This window comes from Pundamilia nyererei, unplaced genomic scaffold, assembly GCF_000239375.1.
Source record: "Pundamilia nyererei isolate P.nyererei 1_Seehausen unplaced genomic scaffold, PunNye1.0 scaffold00323, whole genome shotgun sequence".
NCBI classification, from domain to species: Eukaryota; Metazoa; Chordata; class Actinopteri; order Cichliformes; family Cichlidae; genus Pundamilia; species Pundamilia nyererei.
In genome coordinates, this window is record NW_005187724.1 from 269,342 (window position 1) to 292,987 (window position 23,646).

At 42.6% G+C, this 23,646-nt stretch overlaps 3 protein-coding genes across 3 annotated transcripts; 1 reads left to right on the forward strand and 2 right to left on the reverse strand.

Annotated features, from left to right (window-relative positions):
* Positions 1–698: 698 nt before the first annotated feature.
* LOC102208483 (golgin subfamily A member 6-like protein 22) lies at positions 699–4,785 on the reverse strand. Its single transcript, XM_005751723.2, has 6 exons — positions 4,488–4,785; positions 2,227–2,267; positions 1,993–2,062; positions 1,814–1,879; positions 766–1,683; positions 699–703 (listed from the first exon to the last, which is right to left on the reverse strand). The coding sequence occupies exons 1-6, from the start codon at positions 4,531–4,533 to the stop codon at positions 699–701; spliced, it is 1,146 nt and encodes a 381-aa protein (XP_005751780.1). The 5' UTR covers positions 4,534–4,785.
* A 334-nt stretch (positions 4,786–5,119) lies between these two features.
* On the reverse strand, positions 5,120–13,267 carry sars2 (seryl-tRNA synthetase 2, mitochondrial). Its single transcript, XM_005751714.1, has 16 exons — positions 12,973–13,267; positions 12,198–12,293; positions 12,019–12,048; positions 11,749–11,889; positions 11,592–11,646; positions 11,423–11,486; positions 11,181–11,286; positions 11,011–11,058; positions 10,333–10,441; positions 9,959–10,004; positions 9,793–9,880; positions 9,566–9,678; positions 7,816–7,909; positions 7,543–7,635; positions 7,389–7,454; positions 5,120–5,530 (listed from the first exon to the last, which is right to left on the reverse strand). The coding sequence occupies exons 1-16, from the start codon at positions 13,246–13,248 to the stop codon at positions 5,390–5,392; spliced, it is 1,566 nt and encodes a 521-aa protein (XP_005751771.1). The 5' UTR covers positions 13,249–13,267; the 3' UTR covers positions 5,120–5,389.
* A 461-nt stretch (positions 13,268–13,728) lies between these two features.
* LOC102205783 (kelch-like protein 12) lies at positions 13,729–20,679 on the forward strand. Its single transcript, XM_005751713.2, has 5 exons — positions 13,729–14,207; positions 14,552–14,705; positions 14,824–14,902; positions 17,717–17,944; positions 18,149–20,679. Exons 2-5 carry the CDS (start codon positions 14,552–14,554, stop codon positions 19,644–19,646), a joined length of 1,959 nt encoding a protein of 652 aa, XP_005751770.1. The 5' UTR covers positions 13,729–14,207; the 3' UTR covers positions 19,647–20,679.
* Positions 20,680–23,646: the final 2,967 nt, after the last annotated feature.

Consider the following 23,646-nt stretch of genomic DNA (forward strand, 5'->3'; position numbering starts at 1 on the left):
AAAAAAAAAAAAAACAACAACAAAAAAACAAAAAACAAAACATGCAATAATAAATGTTCCATTTAATGGAGTCTGGTCAAATTAAATTGACTTGTATACACCGACGATATACCAAGCATATTTACCTTAATGATTAATTGTTTGAATAAATGAACCACTGATTTTATATATTTCAGTTGCATTTCACTCGGACGTTTTGGTCTCAATGCTTCATGTTTGATTTTGAAAGTGTAAAATCTTTTACTTTGTGATATACTGAATATTACAGTAACATACTTTGTGATTTATCACCTTTTTTTAACCGCATGTAATGTCCTCAGATTTAAACTTTGTCAGTATTTGTTTTAGCCAATTAAAAAAAGTTATTACTTCAGTTATTTATTTATTTATTTATGTGATTAAAAATGAGATTATCAAGGTTGCCAGGTCACATGACCCCTTTTGGTTCTGGTATTCCCAGAGAATTTTAATTTATTTAATAAAATGTCGTTATTTGGTGTCCCTTTAACAATACTACATCACCAAGGATGATATCATGATTCTATGGGTTCCAATAACTACCAAGTAACTACAGTATAATTACACTGTAATCTGCAGTTAAGCCTGAATGTACCCATTAATTGTTCTAACTTACTTCTCCTTCATCTTCTTCATCCTCCTCTTCACCCTCATTGTCTTCCTCCTCCTGCTGCCCCTCCTCATCCTCCCTGACATATTCATCCTCATCTTCCTCGTCCTCCTCGTTTCCATCCTCCTCCTCCTCACCCTTGTACCGCTCCCGCTCAAACTGCCGTGTAGCCTCATCGCTCGCTTTCTCCATTACTCTCTTCTGCTGGGGCTCCTTCACCTCCACCTCCTTTGCTGCCTCTTCCTTCTTAAATCCAGTCTCTGTTTTCTCAGAGTCGGGCTCTTTGTCTCCTTCCTCGCCCTCCTCCTTCTTCTTCTCACTGTCCTCCTTCTTCTCTTCCCCCGTCTTTTGGTCCTCGTCTTCCTCTTTCTCCCTGCCCTGCACCTCCTGCTGTTCCTCCTCCTGCACCCGTTTCATCTTCCTGACGAGTTCATCCAGCTCCTCTTGCTTCTCCTTCCTCTCCCTCTCCTGCTCTGGCTTGCCCTTGCTGTCCTGCTCCTTGAGCAGCTCCTTCAACTCTTTTTCCACCTTCTCTTTCTCCACCATCAGTTCCACCTCATTCTTCCTCCTCTCCTCGAGCCTCTGCTTCTCCAAGTCCTCCACCATTTCCTCCTTCTTTTCTTTGTCCTGCTGCTCCTTCTTCTTGTCCTCCACCTTGTCCTTGTGCTCCGTCCCAGCGCCTTTCTGGATCTCCCTCTCCTTCACCACCTCATACCTCTTCTTTTTAAGCTCCTTCAGCAGCTCTTTGAGCTCTTCGTCATTTCTCTCCTCCTTGCCTTTCTTGGCGAGCTCTTCGGCAAGCAACTCCTCGAGCTCCTTGGCTCGTTCCTCCTCGTCATCCCTCTCTCTGTCTTCAATGCGCGGCTCCTCCATCACCTTCTCCTTGGTGTCATCATCCTCTGTTTTGTCTTCTTCCTCTCCCTCTGTCTCCTTTGCGAGGTTGCTCAGATCTCTCTCGTCCTCGCCCGTCTCCTCGAAGTCATTCTCATCCTTCTCGTCATTGGCCAGATTGTACTCGTACCGCTGCCGTTCATCATCATGCTCCTTATCTCTCTCTGAAAAATGGAAACAGTCAGTGTGACATAAAAAAAGACAACAAATATAAGTGCCCATGTTTTATGGGTTTTTTTAGTAGTAATATCTTAAAAACAACATCAGACTGAGGCAGTGTGAATTTATGTGTACCATCATCAGCCAGTTTCTGCAGCTCCCTGAGAAGACCCTGATGCCTGTGCACCTCATCAAGTTCATCTGCAAAAAACAATTAGACACAAGCGAGCCTAATCACCGTGCAATCAAACCGCACACACCAAACCCTGCATGACACCATCTGATCTCTTAAGAACAGCTAATTGGTTACCTACCTGCTAGCTGTGGGCCACAATCGTGCAGTGACCCATCTTCATTCAGTGTCTCCTGAATAATACATTCAACCTAATGGTACAATACACACACACACACACACACACACACACACACACACACACACACACACACACACACACACACACACACACACACACACATATTTTACAGTTGAGTAATTAAAAAGCAGCAGACTGATGGATGAAATTCAAAAATAAAGTCTTGTTCCTCACCTTTGCATCATTAAGGGGTGAGATTACTGGCCGGCTTCCCACTGAAACACGAACACAGACAGAAACGCAGAGTGAACACGGTGAGGCACGGAGGGACAATTGGACTAAAAATCAATGTAATCAGCAGTTTTCTATCAGTAAAAGGAGCTGAAACCTTGCACCACAGATGAAGTAGTTTGTTTACTTTCCAACCATTTGCTCTGTGCAAGCGTAGGTGGAGCTGTTCCCTTGTTAATGTGCTTAACTCCCAGTCCCCCCTTCTCTCTCGCACTCCAGGATGCAGTCGTTCCCAGAAGCTTTAGCTCACAAGGTCGTTTCCCACCCGGGTTAAATCAGTCACCAATACCACACAAGCCAGCCAGTCATTAAAGGCACACTAAGCTGCTCTGCTGGTGCCTTTTCCTCACGGTGATACACTGCATCTAGCGAGGACCAAGAATCCATGTTCATCCTGCAGCCTGCAGCCTGCAACCCTCTCCTTCATTATTGCGCGCCGGGAGCGAGGACTGTTTGAAGTGTGAGACGTGATGCTGCTCAGTTCCAGCAGCTTTATTCACTCTTTGTTTACAAATGTCATCGCACATGTTAACTTTACTTTACAAGATTGTTTTTTGTTTTTTTTAGTGGTACTTCGCCATCACAATTATGAAGAAAATCATGCATAAATAAAGGCAAATATCATCAAGTCTGGGCCCCTGACATAAAAAGGGAAAAATAAATAAGTTTTTAACTGTCATAATATTTTTTGACTGACTTAAAATGCCTAATGAGCATGTACTTCTATTAGCATGAAGTGCATTTTTCTTCCAAAACCACCACTGCCAAGCATACCACACTAACAGTGCCACCCAAAATACACAAAGGAGAATTTCTCTAAGGAAGTTTCTAAGGAATTACTCACATCTACAAAAAATATATATATCTCTGAGTCACATAATGGAAATCAACAGTTGTTTTGTTTTCTTAGTGTTTCTCATCAGCTTATTTATTAAAACCACTTCACTTTGATTGTGTCTATCAGCTAACAACAACGGTTTTGTTTGAAAGACTCCATAAAGGTTCACTTCATCAAACATGACTTCAAATGTTATGTATTCACAAATAATTATAAATAATAAAAGACACTGAGGAAAATTAAAGCTCTGACTTTTATCTGGGCTCTGTGGGATCGCAGCTCGCAGCCCGATCAGTGCAGGATCAATATGGGACCAGCTGATACCACTGGTGCCCCCTCGCAGACACGTGAGCTGCCTACAGTTTGGCCTTTTAACAGTCTGCATGTCCATGTGATGACGAAGTGTGTGTGTGCAAGCTGGGACACCCCAGCGCCATAATTATCACCGTGATCTGGCTTTATTTCGGCTTGTCCGCTCAGAAATGAATACACGTGTCCAAGTCAAATTAGTGGAGTACACGAGCTGCTCAACAAGCCCCCAAATGTCTGTCTGCATCAGGAATAGGTGCATTTATTATGGGGGGTGGGGGTGGGGGGTGGTGAAGGATGCGCAATATGGAGTGTTGGCTTTGACAGATGTGGAGCGGCAGTTGCATTATGCAGTATTTTATATCCATTTTAATGTAATAATAGATTTGGTTGTATAGTGTTAGGGTGGGGTTATTGCCCTCACACACTGCGACACAACTCTAACCCACAGCTTGTAGTATCCTCTATAGGTTACTGACAGAGCTGTGCGCCCCTGCAGACACGCGCGTGTGTGTGAAGCACACTCCCCCCAGATTATAATTGATTACGCTGGCTCTCGCAGTGGCTGGCGCGTGCAGCTGAGCATCACGCGCACGTGTGCGCTGTTCCGCTCACCTGCGCGCGGAGCTTTTTCCATTTGGATTAGTAGCGGACAAAGCCGGGAGTCCCTAAACACTGAAATACTCCTGTGTGTGTGAAATGTGTCTACGGGCAGAAGCAGCATCGCCCCACAGGCACACAAACACAAAGGTGGGCGCACAACAAATTATGTAACAACGCTCCTGTTTAGCCTATTAGTCTTAAACCCCTGCGGATTCCGCCATTAGGTTAGCATAAAGCGCCAGTCTGCGCCACAAAGTAGCGCTAAAACGCGTTTATTGTGTGTGTTTCTATCACAAAGCCGGCTCCATGGCGGTAAAAAGAGTAGCTGAGGTAGTAGCGTGTAAAGAACTGGGTCGTCTTCGGCTTAGCTTGCCAATTTTTTGCCGCCACTTCACACTAAAAGCGCCCTGCATGCACACAGTGTGTGTGTTTAATGGATGTGATGAATGCTTACCTCCGACGGCAGCCCAGAGAAACACCGCGGTTATCAGAATTCCCATAGGATCCGGAAAGTGAGGCTCCTGCAGGAGATAACCTTGAAATAACGGGCTGGATCTTCTTCACACACCCGCCGAGCGAGGTGGAGCCGAGCCGCGGAGCACAGTCCTCTGTGTGTGTGTGTGTGTGTGTGTGTCAGGTGACCGATTAAAGCCCAGACCGGTGCCAGAGAATCAGGTTGACGTCCTGTACTTAGCAAAAATATTTACGCATCAACTCTGATAACAGTAGGGGCATGCAGCTCTCCTTGGAGTCAAGTGAAAATAAATTAACTTAAACTGCGCTCTGTTTAAACCCCAGCCAACAAGCTCTTCAATGACACTATTAGGATAACACTTTGATTGCAGGCTCCCTGTAGGCTCCATCACCTCCTCTAGCTGCTGCTCAATTATTTTAGCAGATCACTTTGAAACAGCTGGTAATGTAAGGCACATTAACAGGTCTGTATGTCACCTTTGGGAGTTATTAAATATCCAACTGCAAGCTCCCTCCTTCAAAGGCACATAGTGTGTTTTTGTTGTAGAGCTAATCCATCTACAAGGTCTATATATGCAGCCCCCTGGAAAAAAAACCCCCAAAGTAACGATATTGGAGATATACACACTTTTTATTGCTTTTTTCTTATTGTTCCTCTAATTATCCAGACAAAAGACACCAGTTTCATTACATTAGACAAAGGAATGAATCTATTTACAGTGGTCTTCTTTCAAACACTGACAAACTTAATTCACTCTCAACGTTTTTTATGTCTTTCGAGGGACATGGTCAATCAACCAATCCACTTGCATTAAATAAACAAACAGTTATTTATTTATGTAGACGATGGCTTCTGTTTAGAGTGTTGAACTTGTGTTAGTGTCATCTAATTTTAGGAGCCGGCCTTGGTGGTGGGTAGCGCTGATTGGGTCCGATGTATTTCAGTGGAGTGTACTTTGGCTTCTCAATCACTTCCAGACTCAAGTAAGGCTGCAGGGCTCGGGGAACACGTATTGTTCCCTCCTGGTGAGAGAACGTAAGGAAGTATAGTCTTAGTTTCAAAACTTCTTGAAAACATATGAGAAAAAAAGCTAGACTTTATCAATTCCTGTGAAAAACTAAATACACCCTCACTACTTCTATAAGAATTAACAGCCAGTTGGTGTTATTCAAATGCACTTAATTAATTGATTATCATTGAGTGCGAGTACCTTTACAAAAAGCAGAACTTTGGGACTTTGCTGGTCTGGAGCATTCAGGTGTGTGTTAACACGTGCTACAACCTTCCTAAGAGTGGACATCCCTGCAAATTTACCTCAAAGGTTGGCTGTGCAATGCTCCGAGAAGTTTAATGGTTAAAGTTCATGATGGCACAATTATACAAGTACGGATTGTTTGGAAGTGTTGAAAGGAGAAAGCCTCTGATGTAGAAACAGAGCATGGCAGCATGAGTTAGGTTTGAAAAGCTTCAAGATTTCAAGAACAAGTGCTCTGTGAAAACGTAAAACCACGCACAGCCTATCAGCACCAACACAACGATCCAAACACAGCAGCAAATCAAAAGAACGGCTGAAAACGAAAAAAGAAAAAAAAATCAACCTGCTACAACGGCGAAAATGTTTAGCTCAGGTATATGCGATGTCAAGGTATCCATCCTTTACTACAGTCTAGATCAGTGGTCTTAAACTTAAAATATCTGTGGGCCACTTCTGTCATCTAGTGTGAGGGACACTTTAGTGTTCAAGTAGTACAAAAAAAAAAAAACAATCACAAAAACACCCACAAATATTTCCAAAAATGTCGTGTTTTGTTTGTTTTTTTGAAATTTCACATTTTGTATAACAAGACAAAACTGCTAAAGTGAGCACAATTATTGTTCTCACTCTTAACTAACTGAAGCCTTTCACTGAACTACCAAATGAACAAACTGGCCAGACACGTGCCAGCACTTCTGCTATAATTTTGTTTGTATTTACCGAAATAAAAATGCAGACCTAAGTGTACACATTCGTTTTGGACTACGAGTGAAAATTGTTTTCTTTACAAATAACTCTCTCACTGAACTAACACACCCAATCCCTCATCACGTTTGTACTCTCTGCTCATATTGCCTTCATATTAAGTCATTTTTTCCTTTTTAAAGAACTTATTGTAGCATTGCACTCAACAACAAACAAATCCTCCCTAACAAAAAAGTAACTTCACGTCAATTTAAAGTAGGGGTGATGTGGGCCGCTAGTTTGAGACCCCTGGTATAGAGCCTGAACGTGACAGCTCAGTGGGTTTTAGAAAAAATTTAAAGATCCTTGATCTTGAAGTTCACCTGTACCATTCAACCTCAACCTGACTCGGTTGCCGTTTCCACTGCTGCAGTGAGACTTGCCTTTTACAACTTCTAACCCTTCTGTGGCTCTGTGTGCTGATTCAGAATTACAAAACAAATTATTCTTTGCAAACACAAACTGTCTTGTGGCACATAGAGTCACCAGCTTTCTTTACACTCAGTAAAGAAGTTGTCTCTCTCCCAGCAGCCTCAACTTTCCTTTGTTGTTCCACTGTGGCGTGTGCACGGGGCGCATTACTGCAGACAGCTGCTGTAACTAGGTCGAGTAAAATTTATTTAGAACCTCACGTGTATGTGCAAAGTCCCAGAAAAAAATGTTTGGAAGGCTAGGATGTGAGTTTGACAGAAGTGATTTAGAGAAACATGAATCACAACAGTCACAACACCACAAATATTACACATTATACACTGTGTTAGGTAGATGAGCTGACGTTTTATTATGAGAAACATGAGGGGAATATACTACAGAACTGTCTTTCATAATAATGTGGGGGGAAAACTAATGTGGGGGGGAAAAAAATGCTGCTGGTGTCTTACTTTGGTTTGGTGAGTCTCTAGGATGGCGATTACTGTTCGGGGGATTGCACACGCTGTGGCGTTCACCTAGGATGAGGAAGAAAACATAGATTACGGAGGTGGTATATCTAACCAGCAGCAATATACAGCAGTGCAGCATCATCTGCAGTCTTACTGTGTGGGCGTACTGCAGACTGCCGTCCTCTCTCTCATAGAGGATGTTGAGGCGTCTACTCTGGTAGTCTGTGCAGTTGGACGCACTGGAAACCTGAGATACAGAGGATATAAAATGAGCAACAATTATAAAAACCAGTCCGTAAATTTATTCATGCAGGAGTGGTGTGAGTCGCTATTGACTGTACAAACTGAAAGCTTCTTGATTAGAAATAGAAATGAGGTAACTGGAAGTAAGTAGGTAAATGGGTAATATTTATATAACAGGGCTGACCTCTCCATAGCTGTTTCTCCCAGGCATCCAGGCTTCAATGTCATACTTTCTGTGTGCCGGAGGGCCAAGTTCCTCTGTCGGCATGTCTAGCACTCTGAAGAAGAAAATAGTCACAGGTAAGGGTCAGATCTCAACATGTGAGGGATGTGTAAAGTGAAAGTAGTGCTGCATTTTCTGTAGACATTGGGTGACTTGAGCTTTAAATCTACTTTTTTTCTGTTTCACTTCAAATTCAAGACAGAACAGGGTTCAATGAAACTCACTGCTTTATGACTACATGGGATTGTCAGCCTGTCAATGAGCAATTTAGAAGCATTTCTCCCCAGACTCGACCCCTTGGATATAAAAAGTCATCATTCTATCCTTTTAGACACATGTGTACCGTTGAAACTCACCTGTTCATAATTGAATGGCCAAAAATGTGACTGACAAATCCTAATCGGGTCACTTTCCAGTCGAAGTTGAAGGTTTGTTTTGTTTTTTTGCTTTTGTTTTTTTCAGAAGTACTGAAATTATTCCAAGCTTTACCGAGAAGAAGAGGGACGAGGTCATAATGTCACCAGTCACCAACACATGTGACCTGGTTCTAGCCATACATGTCCTTTCCACAACATTACCTCCACCATGTTTTACAGATGATGTGTTATGCTTCTGATCATGAGCCATTTCTCTCCTCCTCCATACTTTTCTTAAACACCATTTTGGTTTCATTTGTCCACTGATTTTTTTTTTTTTTCAGAACTGTTGAGGCTCTTTCAAATGATTTCTGGCAAAGCTGGCCAGTGCAATCCTTCTTTTAAAGGATGTACCAGTTTCTTATATCTGATAGGTTTCTTTTGGCTTTACAGCCTAATGGACTTTTCCACTTTCAATGGAAAAATCTCAATTTCTTTGGACCTCATATTGAGATTTCCAGTGAACTAATGGAATAATAAGGGTGCAAACCTCACCTGGCCAAGAAAACTAAACACTACCACGCTAATAATGACCAGAAAACATTTATGGCCCCAATATGTTCATTGTGTTGCGCACTGAATTTGACATCACATCCTGTCTTGCTTCAGCCAGTCATGCACATCTTGATCTTTGTAACGTAGCCAGCTGTGCCATGGCCACTGCAGCTGAGTTGAAGAGACTAGTGTAGGATCTTGTTAGTCTATACTGCCATTTTAATGATATACCAGTACAGAAGCTCAGAGACACACGGATATACAGACGTTGGAACAGAAAGCCTGAGTTTGTAGTGGGAAAAAACAAAAAACACTGGACAAATTGTTGGCTTCTGTTTTTGAGTTCTTCTCCTCCTATATCAGCACTTATGTGGCAATATTGTCTGAGTGGCGACACCTAGTGTTCAGAAAAAACACTGCAGCGTCTTAATGTTGGATATAAATACAAGTGACTGTGAGATGATGTTGTGGAACAAAGCGACCATTGTAGTGGGTATACAGAGCCACAGAAACACAGAAAACAGTGTTTACACATCAACACTAAAAATACCTTTACACTTAATATTTTATATCTTTGGTCTTTTGTTATTATGCTCAGCTTTCCATCTTTCCTCACTACACAAAACTATTTCTTACAACCAGTGCAAGCATTCTCTGAGAGAAAACGGGGAGGAACATCGGCATTTTGCATTTCAGAATATTTCCACAATATCATTTTGTCCGAGCTGAGGACACAGCTGAGGAGACAGTAAGACTGTGTGTGTGTGTATGTGTATGTGCGTGTGTGCGTGTGTGTTGACCTGTAGTGCAGTTCTAGCGCAGAAAACATCTCTTTTTGCAGACTGACAAACTCCTGCAGCAGCTGCGAGCTTTCTTCTCCTGTCTCGTCTGCCGTCACTCCAAACATCTCCACCTGCACAGACGCACATAGAAGCAAGCAGCCGCACAAGCAAATAACCACTTACATTATCATTGGTTTGTCCATGTACAGCAAATGTACACATTAAACTTCTGTGTGGCTTCTGACCTTATTGAAATGATGAACTCTGTAGAGCCCCCATGTCTCTCTGCCTGTGTCGGTCTCCGCTCTGTAGCACGTGCTGCTGCACACCGTCCTGCACACAGACACGACAGCATCGCATTACGTGTAATTATTCCATATATCTCAAAGTAAGAGGTGGGGTGTACCTCACCTGACAGGAAGGTCCTTCCAGTTCACTGCATGATCCATGAAATAGCCTGAGGGAAGAGATACAAATGGATGCATCCAGTTTACACATTACCACCCCTCTCCAGATTAAAGAAACGCAACTAAACGTACAGAGATCCACGAGAGCTTTTCTTTACTGAAACCTGACTACTGATAAGTTGATGGACAGCAAGACACACGACATCTCAATTCAGCAATCGATCGAATGCAGGATTGCTGTTGGGACTAAGCAAACTTCTCTCAGTTACTACACTCGATAGCTGTAGGCTTACTAAACAATACAACACACTGTTGCTGTATTGATACACAACCAGCTGGTTATTTGAAACTGTGAGGAAATGGAAAAAGAAGCTTTACCTGCCACCCCAACCTCTCCAGTTCCAGCCAGGTTGAGGTCTGGGAAACGTGCAGGGTCCAGTGAGTAGACTTGTGAGCTGTGGGCTTTGGGCTGCATCCCACAACCCTCCTGGAGGTGGGTCAAATCAGAGAGCAGAGTGAGATTATCTGTGGTTGTGCCCAGTTACTTCAATGAAAATTTATATATAACTGCAAAACAATTCATTTAGAATAATTTAAATTAAAATTGTTTGAAAAATGAGCTGAAAAATGAGATTAATGCAGATGAGTCAATCCCCAAAGACTCCCATGTTAAAATGCTCAACTTTGCTACAGATATGAATATGTTTATGGCCTGGTTTTGAAAAATGGTTTTCATCTCTATGGCTAATTACAAAGGTTATGACAAGGTAGCCATGTGAATGTATCTGACTCAGTCATTTTCATTTTATTAAGGCTTTAAGTTGGGGGCATAGCCACTTTGAGTGACAGGTGAGCGCCTACTCAGCAGCAAAACTGAGCTCCTAAACTGTGCTTATATCTGGCAAACAATAAACTCAAATTAAAGCCTTAAAATGAGGCTGAAAGACAAGACTACACAGAATAGTGAGTGTCTTGATGGATGAGGCCATCCTTTATGTATAGTGTATGACAAAAGTATTTTATTGTGACTTTAGAAACCTGAGCTTTGGTACTCACAAACACTGCACCCTTCAGCATATCAGGCACAACCATGGGAATGAAGCCCTGTAGGAGTCAAAGGAGGAATCCATGTTTGGCATGTCTAGATATTATATATATAGATATAATAATACACACTACTAACATTAATTATCCGGGGATCACATCAAATGACCAAACACACATACCCGTCGCTGTAGCGTGTCAAGGGCAAAGTTCTGGAGTGCAGCTTGAAGTCTGGCCCCGGCTCCTCGAAGATAGTAGGACCTGTGGCCTGAGACATGAGCTAGATGCCTGCAGCAGTGGACAGAGGAAATGTGAATAGCGCAGTTTATTTAAATTAAAGTAGCTTGTACTGTATATTAGACAGTGTTATAGTGGACATACAGTACAGTGAAGGACTGTAAACAACAACCAGAGTCATCTTCACCTCTGCCTGATGAGTCCTAACTCTTCCCCCAGCTCTGCATGTCCTTTGGGCTTAAAGTCAAACTCTGTACCAGAAACACACACAAACGTTTGTGTCAGCATTCATTAAAAAAGATATTAGGTAATCAATTTAAAGTTTAGAAATCTGCACTTCTCATCTCATTAGTCACCTGGTTTCTGTCCCACGAGCTCCACCACCCTCGCCTGGTTCTCATCTCCTATTGGCTGGAAAGAGCAAGAGAAACTTATGCTTAGTGACTTGAGCTTCACAGTAAATCTCTCCCAAGCAGCTCAGGACAAAGTAGTGTGTGCATAGTGTATCCTGACCACATCAGGGTGTGTAGTGTTGGGCAGCCTGAGTGCTCGGCCATAGTGTTCCTCATTCAGCTCGGTCTCTTTGTGGTACAGATGATTGAGTCTATTGCGGATCTCTCTGCCCTTCTGAAGAGCTTGGTTGTACTCTGGAAGCTAAAGAATAGAAAAGAGCAAAGACTCAGAAGTGGACACATGAGCTTTATTATAGGTCAAAAACACAGGGGAGTAGGAAGGTTAACTGACTCAGTAACAAAAGAGACAAGGTTCTGAAGTGAAACTTACATTGGCGAGGGCTTTCTTGTCCTTCTTTGTCTGTGAGGAAAAGATCAGTTAGGTCACAGAAATCTACTCTCTGACAACAACAAAAAACCTCAAAGCAGAGTAAATGATGACGCAAACCTCGATAGAAACTGAAGTTCATTCTGGTTATAATGTTTAGAGCTGTAATAACTATTTCTCACCACTAGTGCTCTGACTATATCACTGATGCGCCGCTTCTCTTCCTCCAGCTCAGAGATTTCTGTCTTTACTGCCTGGAGCTCCTGCCACACACACACCTAAAAGGTAGACAATCAGGATGATCGAGTCAAAAGCAAGCACATTAGACAGCAGTGATATTAAGCAGGTGTACATATGTAAAAACACTGAGAACCGATCAGTCAAATTTAACACAGTCGATCTCATTTTAAACAACTGCTTTGTTTTTTGTTTCCCAGATGATTTCATGGTAGGATATCTTACTTACAGTCACAAGTATTCAGACCAAAGACGTCACTTTTTATTATGGTAAGTAGTGTAGTTTTAAGGTCAGTCAGCATGACTAGACATTTTTGTCAATTTTTAGATCCAGGCAAGATTTGCAGTGCCGTCCATAATGTTAGGGGAAAAGACTGTTTTTTTTCTGCCTCTGTACACCACCACCACAGTGGATTGCAAATCAGGGAATCAAGATGCAATTTAAGTGCAGACTTTCAGCTTTAATTCTCAGGGTTATAAAAGATTTTGTATGAAATCTTTACACATCCATGTATCAGTGGGAGTTTGTGGCATCACGCGTTTGGAGCGAATCATGTCCCAGTTACATTTTAAGCAAATGGATGTGGAGGCTTATTGTAAAAACTGATTTTTCAGTGAAGCGATAACACCCAGAAAAACTTTAGAAAATAGTGACATAAGATAAAATTATGATGTTTTAATGCCACAAACAGTACTTAATTAGTAACTAAAACCGCTTACAATTTTCCTCACATCGTCCCCTCGCAGGTCCCCTTTCCTGCTCTCTACATTCGCTATGACTTTGTCAGTCTCCTCACACACAGCTCTCATGTCCAGCTCAGGCTTGTCACTGTAGCCTTCACGGACATGCTCGTACAAACGACTCCGGACTCCATGCGACAAGCGATGCGGGACAAATACATTTACGCTATGCGCTGGACACTGTCTGGCTACCGGCTTTAGCACAGCAGCTACAAAAACCCCAACTTTAGCGACCATGCCGATGCAGGTCGCCATGTTTGTCTCTGTAGCTGAGGATGCGTTCATGGAGGTATAGGAACAATCAACGCCGTATTCTGTTTAGGCTCTTGCTCAACTGAAGTTTCTCGTGGGTATCAATGTGTCCCGAACATTTGAGGCAATGTTTGTGTATTTCATTATTATTTTCATTGTTATTATTATTACTATTTTTGATTTATGATAAATTTATATTTTTAGGTGTCAGTTTAACTAGGTAGCGCTATTTCTGGCTGTTAAAATGTCCGTATCCTCCATGAATGCAGCATGAATACGGAAACCAGTGTTACCGCAGCTAGAAACCAAATAAAATTTTGTAAACGATTAAATTTGGAAGAGAGAGAGAAACACGTAGTTATTTAACGCAACTTTTGTCACAGAGGAGGAGCAGGATTTATTTTTTTTAAATCCAGTAACAGGAAACGGCTCATCCTCCCCAAACAATCGTCACGGGGCAAAGGTCAGCCAATCAGATGAACGGAAGTTTACCGTTGCGGTAATCCGGTTCAGAGACGACAAGTGCGGCCGACAGAAGCTGAACTCAGTCACAATTTTCAGCTCCGTGAGCCCTAAAAGCTGCAGTCTTTACCGGCTAACCACCGAGCTGAGCGTCTGTGTACACTGCCATGGTGGACTGATGTGTGTAACGACGAGACGCGTTTGCACAGGAGGAGATTTTTTTTCTTTTTTTAAGCTAGTTTGTACCTCCAGTTGGTGATGGTGTACACAGGGCTGGATGAGTAGCCTGACGAGCAGCGAGTAGCCTGACGCCTCTTCACCGCAGGCCGGGACAAGCGTTTCAGCTGAGTCCGGAGGACCAAGACAACCAAATGCTTCCAAGTTTTTGACAATAAACGAGGTACTTGGATACAGTCGGTCTGCTCCAAACTGCCTCACCAGTTCCTGCTGAAAGTGAGACCCAACCAGCTTTCACGGTGGAAACGAGAAGAAGAGCAAAGGTAAATGAAAGCTTAAAAAAAAAAATCCCCCATCACAGCCTCTATGAGCAGTGTGCTTTGGAATTTTTAAAACTCCACCTTTTATGGCAAGTATCATACATGTGATATTAAAATCAACGAGTTTTTTAACATGCACTGTATTGCAATGCTCTCATAATGTGTGGCTAGGAAAGCATACCTTTTTCTGCCAGTGATTTAGAGGTAGGTGCTATCTGGGCCATGTGTCCACAGTCTCTGGGTATAATGATAGTCCTTGGATGCATAAAGATCAGCCTGTTCTGTGTTTGCTGATGTTAAATGCATAATGCATGTGTATAATTCTCTGCTTGTGTCCACACCTTCAGATGAATGCTGTGCGGGGGGGCACAGTCACCTGGCGTCCCCAGCCGTGGCAGGACGGAGACGGGGGTGGAGGGGAGCCTCTGTCAGACAGCGACTCAGAGGAGGAGGACTTCCCCGATGACAGCACCACCCCGCTGGGGGACTACATAACTCATGGTGGGACATTAGAAAATGACAAGGCTGGGGTTTCTCTATTCCTGCACTACATTGGGCTGATCTTACCTTCTGTTGCCACTCTCTCATTCCTCCCACCTCTTTCTTCTCTGTCTTTCAGGACTGAAGCAACTCCTGGATGCTCAGCAGCTGTGTGATGTTACCCTCCTTGTTGAAGGAAAGAAGTTCATGTGTCACAGGTATGATTGCCATATGTTACAGGGTATGGAGATGCAAGGGTCTAATTCCCTGACAATAAGTAATTATTGACAATATTGGGAATAAATAAGCATGTTGATGCATGTTTTCCTGTGTTGGATCCCTGACTTTGGTGAACAGGACCCTATCTCAGATGATAAAACCTATATAATATCCTTCATATCTTAAGTCTGAAGTACAGTTTGCCTCCACAACATGACTTCTCTTCTCCACCTTTGACGTACTGAGTGTGTGGGCTCATTCATAAAACAGTAGAACAGCAATGTGCATCTCGGCCACTGTATTCAAGGTGATGATGCAACATGGTGGTTTCCACAAACCAGTGCCTGCCCCTGTGCATTTACAGTTTTTGTAGTAATTACACACTATCAATATGTAATTATGAGAGCAATATCAGAGGAACGTTGTCTTCACTGTGTAGTGTACCACTGCACATGGTTGAAATGACAATAAAGCCACTCGACTATTCCTTTTTCCCTTTTTTTTTCTTTAGTAAACTCAAAAACATGACTTGAAGAGCTTTGAACACTGAAAGACTGCAAAATTGATTTTCTAGCACTGACAAATAAATGTCCCTTTTATTTATACGCTCTGGTCCTTAGGTTTTTAGACAGTGTTATAGTTTTTGTCATTTTACCTCTGTATGCCACCACAGTGGATTTTAAATCAAACCATCAGTAAATAATTTACTTGGAGTGCAGACATTTAGCTTTAGTTGGAAAATTAAGGAGCAGTACAAGGTGAGACCTGTTCTGTCATTTTGTAACAATTTTCAGTAGTTTTCAGAGGTTCAGAGGAATTGAGATGAGATGAGATGCCTGACATTTAGAATCCATGGATGTCACCAAATGTTGTGTTTCCTCCAGTGAGGTGTTTGTTTTTGGGTCTCTCTGCATTCAGTTTTGTATTTAGTAACTAAATAGCTGCTCTGTTGAGTTAGGATCAAGTGACTGACTTGGACATTGAACAATTTCACATTTTTCTTGCCTTAAGAAACTCTTGGGTTGTCTTTTTGCTTTGGGTCATTATCTATTTGTAGTTCGAAGCTTTGTCCATTCATGCTTGCAGAATTTGTCTGAATCTGAGAAGGGAGTGTAGCTCTGTGCTCATCGTGATAGCTTTCTTGATTTGGATTGACACAGCTTTGAAACTTTGTATTAAAGTGAACAGCTACAGCTCTTTTATCGCCTTAATTTGCTGTGGAATAGCAAGAGAACCAGCCTCTGAAAAAGAGAGCTATGAGCAGGTCTAGATTATTGTGATTTTATATAATGATGCAAGTGACTTTGAAAGAGTGTGCATTGGTGCTCATCTACTGATGAGCTGAGAAGAGCCTTTTACTAAGGCAGCTGTTGAAAGAGTTTATTATGTTTATGTATAGAAGTACATTTCATTTGAGGTTCTCTAGATGTGTTTGCTCTTTTTACTAGAGAAGTTACACTGTGCAAAGCTCAGCATAAAGTCTCTACTGTTGTATGTTATCTTTTCCACTCATGTATCTGTGATGAAGTCTCTACCTTCGTATGTTATCTCTTCCTGCATGTGATGAAGTCTCTACCTTTGTATGTTATCTCTTCCTGCATGTGATGAAGTCTCTACCTTTGTATGTTATCTCTTCCACTCATGTGTCTGTGACGCAAACATGCTTGAGTATAAATAAAGGGTGGCAACTGCTGCGGAGTGTGAGTCTCCGTTTGAGCTCTCACCCGTGTGCACGTTAAACCTGCAAACCTGTCTGAGTGTCATTTATTCTGACCTGAGTTGCATTACAGGAAAACTCCTGACAGCAGCTCATCTGGCACTCTAGAAAAAGAGACAAAAGTCACATCTGCATTATGTTTGAAATTCCAGTGTGATTCACAGCAGTGTCATTTCCCAATGTTTTTGTGCTTTCCAAAGCTATCACAACCACCATTGCCTCAAGGGCAGAAGAAGATAAAAAGCCACATGTTATAATGTGTAGTTCTGCATGAAAATTTCCCATCAGTCAACTGCATGCATTTGTTAGCACTGATACCCGTGGTTTAGAGTGATATGTAAGAGAAGACAGGGCAGCTTGTCCTTCGGGAAAATGGTCTGCTTGGAAGAATAGTTATTGCAGTAGGGTTGAAGTGCAGAAACTCGCCATTAAAAGACGTGCAATGGAAACTTCAGTGTTACAAAAACTATAAAGGCACAGGTTTAGGAGTGGAGTATAGGAACTTACCAGATGAGTGATCCTTTGCTATATTCTGAATAAGAGCACCAGTGTGTGTGATGAAAAGAAAGAAAACAGTTCAAGCCTGAAATTTTTAAAGCTCTGTAATGCTTTTGGGAGGCATTTGTCCTGTTAGATCGGGGATGTCAAACTCATTTTACACCGTGGGCCACATACAACTGACTTTAAGCTTGAGTGGGCTGGACCAGAAACTCCCCTTTCAGTCAGTGGACAGAAGTGTAAATACAGTTTAATCCCTGAGATATCGCAACGTAAAAAAAATAAGAGTAATTTCAAACGTATGTCTCTGTTTTTCTACATGTTTCTATAGGCACTGTGACTGTTTGTGCTAATATAAGATTACATAAAATTACAGACTCTCTTGTAATTATGCAACATGAAAGTTTCAGTTTTGTTAAGGAATTTATTTATTTTTTGTGTGCATCTATGGATCCATTGTAAAAAACCTAAATTTGTACAGTGACAGGAAGTTTTCTTAATTGTTTATTTGTTACATTTTGTTGTGGTTCACTTTAATGTCTCACCCATCTACTTCTTCTTTTCTTTTGACTCTCCCTCGACTTCTCTTTGCCATCAGAGTCCTTTTAGCAGCCGTGAGTCCGTACTTTCGGGCCATGTTCACCAGCCCGCTGGTGGAGTCTCGCCTCACAGAGATCCGGCTTGAGGAAGTGACGCCATCTGTCATGGAAACCATCATCCAGTTTGTGTACACTGGGGAGGCTGGGCTCTCCCTGGATACAGCTGAGGATCTGTTTGTGGCTGCCAACCGGCTTCAGGTCATGCCCCTCCAGGACCTGTGCTCCAGGTAAAGTTAATATCCTCAGTAATTAGATGTTACAGTTCAAGTGGCTACGTTTTTACTTTGACTTTAGATTGTAATTAAAATAAAACCTATTCTGTTTTCTAGATGAAGATGGCAATTAAATCATCTTGTGTCATTCCCTTTTTCTCTTCTTCTGTTTTTCTTTGACATTTTTCTGCTTTTTTTCTCTCACTTTAAATGCTTCAGGTTTCTTTTTGAGCACCTCTCAGTGGACAACTGCCTGGGGATGTACTCTCTGGCTCGCTCTCACCATGACCAGCTCCTGCTGCGTGCCTCCCTGCGACTGGTAGCCCAGCACTTTCCCCGGGTGGCCCGCCAGAAAGACTTCCTCCTGCTCGACCACGGCACCTTAGGCAGTCTTCTGAGCTCCGACCGGCTGGGCGTGGACTCGGAGGCAGAGGTATATGATGCGGCACGCCGCTGGGCAGAGCACCAGCCTTTGGATCGCTACGCTCACATGCCGGCGCTGCTTCACCACCTGCGCCCCGGGCTGTTGTCCCAGGAAGAGAGCCGAAGACTGAGCCAAGAACTGGGGCCAGCAGCAGCAGGAGAAGGCCTCGGCGGGCCTCTCAGACCACGAGAGGGAATGTTTGAGAAAAAGATTGTCTGTGTGGACCTGACGCCTCGGGAAGATGAGTATTTAGCTGCAAGAGACTACACGGTGGACTGCTTTGATCCTCGGACAGGGAAGTGGGAGAAGCTAGCACCACTCGGCTCACTTGTCAGTCCTGGCTGCACAGCTGTGGGCGACAGGCTTTTTGTAGCTGGTGGGATCCTGCGGACCGGCTCTGTGTCTGCAGCCGTGCATGAATACGATGCTGTGTTGGACCGCTGGATAGAGCAGCCTTCGATGGTCCAGCCCCGGGCCATGCTAGGCCTCCTTGGATGTGGAGAGTCACTCTATGCTTTGGGTGGCAGCAACCGCTCAGCTCTCCTGGACTCCAGTGAGACTCTGGACCTGACCACACTTCAGTGGAGTCCTGGGCCTCGGCTACCGCTCCCCCTGCGCGCCTTTGCCTGTGCAGCACTACGTGGAAGACTTTACCTCCTGGGTGGAACCACACTTGAACAGAACCGAGCTGTGGTCCACTCAGGCGTGCTTATTTATCACACCCTGACAGACTGCTGGACACGTGTGGCACTAGATTCAGGTGCCACCTGCCTCGCTGGAGGAGTAGCAGTGCGAGGTGGAGTGTGCGCCATTGGGGGATACATGAGGGATACCACCAAGTTCCTGGATGGTAACTACACCAACCTGGAGACTTTGGACGCTACAGGCCGTGTGCTGTTTTTCAGAGAAGGCAGAGGGTCAGGGGTGGAGAGGGAGGTGACTGGGGGAGGGGTGCTGGTCAGCGCAGAGCAGCGAGGGGGAGCGGGTGGCGGAAGTGACCGAGCTCCAAGCCCCGTCGTTTTTCCGGGGTTGCCTCGGCGGATTGCAGCAGGGGGTGTGGCCAGGTGGAAAAGACGGATTTATGTGTTGGGAGGGGAAAATGGCTCGCGCTTTTACGACAGCGTGTACTGTTGGAAACCCGGCTGGCGCAGCTGGGTTCAGAGACGGGAAAAACTTCCGGGAGATACCGGAGGCGTGAGCCAGTTTGGGTGCACCACTCTAAAATTCCCTAAAAAACACATCCTGTCCAGACTCAGACTAGCCAAAGAAAACTGCAAGAAGCCCTCTGACTAGCTGAGCAGGAAGCAGTGAGACTGAAGTGAGGGTCATAGACACAGATTTACTCCAAGGAGAATCAGCTCCTCCATGGCTTCTTGAAATGTTGAATTTTAAAATGAAGTCACGTGGAAAATAGCATTTTATACTATCTGAGTTCAGCCACCAAGCAGGCCTAGAATAGACCGGATCATCTGAAAGTGTCACAGATACATCAGTAGTCAAACAGGCAGTAGGTAGAGGCAGAAACTGGGGAAAAGTCAGGCAACGTGCACCTGAATGTAACTGAATCCACTGTTTGTCCTCTATAACCCAGAAAAGGGCCTTCACTTGATTGAAGTGTGATGTTATTTTAAGCTTTTTTTTGCTGTTGTAATAACTCTAAATTTGTGGATTTTCTTTGGACGCATTTAGTTTAGACACAAGGATACTGGCACATTCCTGTTCACTTTATTTCCCTAAATCTTTTTTATTGCTCTCCTGATCTCAGCCTGCAAAAGCCCTTTGATACTGCAATTTACAGCACACAAAACCTGACTGGATGGGAAATGTATTGTAGAAAGTTTTAGAATAACTGTATTTATAGAGCATCTTTGAAAAAAAATCAAGAAATAATGGGTGTTGAAAGAGAAGAAATGAGCCCATAAATCATTGAGGTGATTGTAAAATAGATAATGGACTTTCTATAGCCTTTGTAGTGTTGCATTCCTGAAGACAGGAATACAGAAAGTAATGTAATGTAAGAAGAGCATGGATATGAGTTTCTAAGTTTTCTGTGAGTTGAAAGGATTTTTGATGGTGCAAGAAACAAGAGTGAAGAACAGACTGGACCTGGTAAACAATGCTTGATGTCAAAGATGACACGCACACATCTGGGAGTCATTTCAATAAATTGTGTGTGGAGGATTTCAGAGCAGCCATTGTCTCAGCCATGTCTGACACTTTTCTAATTAAGATGCAAAATGAAGGTTTTTGTTGTTTTCACAGATTCATTTTGATCCCAGGTTACAAAACTACATTAAACAGCTTTTCTAATGGCTCCAGCCCCCCCCCCCCCCCCTTTTTTTTTTTAAATCAACAATATCAAGAAATTTGTGGTTGATAAAACTTTGAATAACAAGCTGATATGTTTCTTTTTTCATCTGACATAAATCATTTGGCACTGATATCTGAAAGCCATGGTACTTGCCGAGATGCCAATATTAGTCAACAAGGCCATTACAGCAATGAAAGGCCAATTCACCTTGTTTTTTTATGAGTTCTGATAACTTATTATATGATAACTTATTTACTGTAGATATCTTAATTCTAATCATTTACGGCTATTTAAGTTCATTGTTTTTAATTTATTACATATTCCCTATCGTGGCCCTGCTGTATTATCTTAACAACCTCCACATGTGAGCATGATTGGGATAAATATTCTAGACAAAGAGTGTGTAACCTAACAGAAGTGAATTTCCTGGTAATTCTGACTAATACGTTTTTAAAAAAAAGTTTTATATTTGTCTGAAACCCCAATGTTATCCTTTACACTAAGCTTTGAGCAACCCTTCAAGTCACTCCCTGTATGAACCTAGACTCTTTTAGCTCCGCCCACTTTATGCCAGCTTTCTTCTCACTGGCTGCCCAGAATAGGAATAGGAAAACAAAAACAAGACGTGATAGCTATGGCAGCAAGTCCCGGATGAGCTTCGGGGAACCGAACGATCCAAGATCACGCGAAATCGTCAACAATCAAATCCAGCTAACTTACTTAGCGAGGTACGAAGAACGGGCCCCAGGTCACATTGTAACCAGTACATGTATTCCAGAAAGTAATGAAGAGAACAATATGTCCCCTTTAAAAGTGTTTTGGTTAGAAAACACTCGAGTGGGAGAAACGGAAAAAATGAAAGACTGTATTAACACATTCAGTGAGTTCTTTTAATCAGCTGAAGGAAACTAACTTTGTAGTTAATGTGATATCTAAACCCCTCTTAGAATTTGACCTTCAGTATCCTTGTGTCTAGACTCTGTTACATATCTTCCCTCCATCTTGAAGCCAGTTCAGTCTCTGCTTGATTCAGCAGACACGTGAAGCTTCAGCCGTAGGACTTTGAATGTACTTGGCATGGAGGTTATGGACTATCTAAACACACATTGAGTAGCATTGCACCTTATTTATTTATTTTTTTTAAGTATTTTAAGTCTTTTGTTGTTTCTAAACATTTGTGTTGAGACTGCACTTCCTGGATGTCCTGTAGGTCTGCTCAGAAATGATCTGCTGTGACTCTAAAACGCACTAATAATTATTCAGATGCCACAGAGATTAGGTCACGGTCAGGTTTTGTTTTGTTTCATTCTAAATCCACTTTTCTCCACTTTCCACTGATAAATAATTTCAGAATCCAAAGTCAAACCGTCCTCTTATCGTTCCAGTTGAAAATGTTGCGCTAATAGTTTCTCCTTCAAGGTTGGAAAAGTGGAATTTCTCCAATTTTCCCAGCTCGCTTCACAGGCAGCAAGTTATTTCTAGTGGCCATAGTGACTTCCTAGGCTGTGCATCCCCATTAAATACTGTGGTCTTTATTTTATGTAGTGCATACTAAATGATACTTTGCTTACTCTAATTTATTCTTGCTTTATATTTGTTAAATACATGGACGTGAGCTGAGTTTCAGGATTCCCTTTTCCTCTTCACTGCTGATAATCAGTCCAGTTTGGATAAGAATTATTCCAAGTGCTTTGTTGGTACAGGGGATTCCATATGTTTTTGGGAAATGGCAAAATTTTAATATATTTGCCGTAAGTTTGTACAACACCACAGTGGATCATTTTCTGTCACTTATCAAATTCAGGGTTGCGGTTGGGCTGGAGCCAATCCTAGCTGTCATAGGTGAAGAGGTGCAGTACACCCTGGATGCAAATTCAGTCTATTGCAGGGCTGACACATAGACAGACAACCTTTCACATCTACAGGCTATTAAAAAAAAAAAAAAAGACACCAGTTAACCTTTGAACTGTGGGAGGAAGACAGAGTATCCGGAGGGAACCCACACAGATACTGGAAGAACATGCACACACAGAAAGGCCACAGATTGGATTTGAACCCAGGACCTTTTTGCCGTGAGGCTAATCACTGCACCACTTACCACTCTTGAAGTGCAGACTTTCAGCTTTAATTCAAGGTGTATATTGTGTCTGAGTGTAATGATAGTTTTTTTTTTTTTAATACTTGGATAAAATCCTTTGCAGTCAATGACTTCTTAAAGTCTAGAACTCATGGAGAACCAATGCTGTATTTCCTCCTTTGAGATGCTCTGCCTTTCAAGAACATCCCATTTCTTTGCCTTTAGGATGTCTTGAGTTGCCTTTGCAGTTTGCTTTGGCTCATTATCCGTTTGCACGGTCCCATCAGTTCTTCTGTATTTGTCTGGGCAGAGAGTACAGCTCTATACACGTCATAGGTCATCCTGCTGCTTCTGTTAGCAGTCACGTGAGCTATAATGATGAGTCGCCCAGTTTCACTGCCAAGCCATACATGCCAATACCATAACGCTGCCTCCATGTTTTTCATATAATGTGGTGAGCTGTTAATCTCGGAAGTTCATCCTGGTTAACCAGGCTCTTTTAGATGATGTCCAGTCTGACTTTGTAGTTGTTGAGCATAACCAGTGGTTCACAACTTGTTGAAAACCTTCTGTATTTCCATTCATGGAGAGGTCTCTTCATACACAAAACTCCTCATGAGTGGCCTTGAATTGATTAGATGTTGTGAAGTTGTTTTGCTTAATCATGGAAATAATTCAACATGAACTTAAGTTGTCTTCTGGGTTCTTTCAGGCCTTTTGGTGTTGCTGGTTCAGATTGTTGAATTTGTTCACTCCTAACTTTTTTTTTTCCTTTTAATTAGTCATGGAACCACATCAACTGCCATAACCCTGCTTTTTAAGTCAGTTGTCCAGTTACTTTTGAGCCTCTGGAAATGGGGAACTGCGTATAAAAGCAGCTGTAATTCCTAAACATTTAATGCAAT

Coding starts and splice junctions, on each gene's coding strand:
- LOC102205783 (XM_005751713.2), top strand. CDS start 14,552: ATGAATGCTGTGCGGGGGGGCACAGTCACCTGGCGTCCCCAGCCGTGG. Junction 14,706..14,823: donor GGGGGACTACATAACTCATG/GTGGGACATTAG, acceptor TCTGTCTTTCAG/GACTGAAGCAACTCCTGGAT. Junction 17,945..18,148: donor CTCCAGGACCTGTGCTCCAG/GTAAAGTTAATA, acceptor TAAATGCTTCAG/GTTTCTTTTTGAGCACCTCT.
- sars2 (XM_005751714.1), bottom strand. CDS start 13,248: ATGGCGACCTGCATCGGCATGGTCGCTAAAGTTGGGGTTTTTGTAGCT. Junction 12,294..12,972: donor GGGACGATGTGAGGAAAATT/GTAAGCGGTTTT, acceptor TCTACCTTTTAG/GTGTGTGTGTGGCAGGAGCT. Junction 11,287..11,422: donor TTAGGACTCATCAGGCAGAG/GTGAAGATGACT, acceptor CCACTGCTGCAG/GCATCTAGCTCATGTCTCAG.
- LOC102208483 (XM_005751723.2), bottom strand. CDS start 4,533: ATGGGAATTCTGATAACCGCGGTGTTTCTCTGGGCTGCCGTCGGAG. Junction 2,063..2,226: donor CACCCCTTAATGATGCAAAG/GTGAGGAACAAG, acceptor TTGTACCATTAG/GTTGAATGTATTATTCAGGA. Junction 1,684..1,813: donor GCAGAAACTGGCTGATGATG/GTACACATAAAT, acceptor TCCATTTTTCAG/AGAGAGATAAGGAGCATGAT.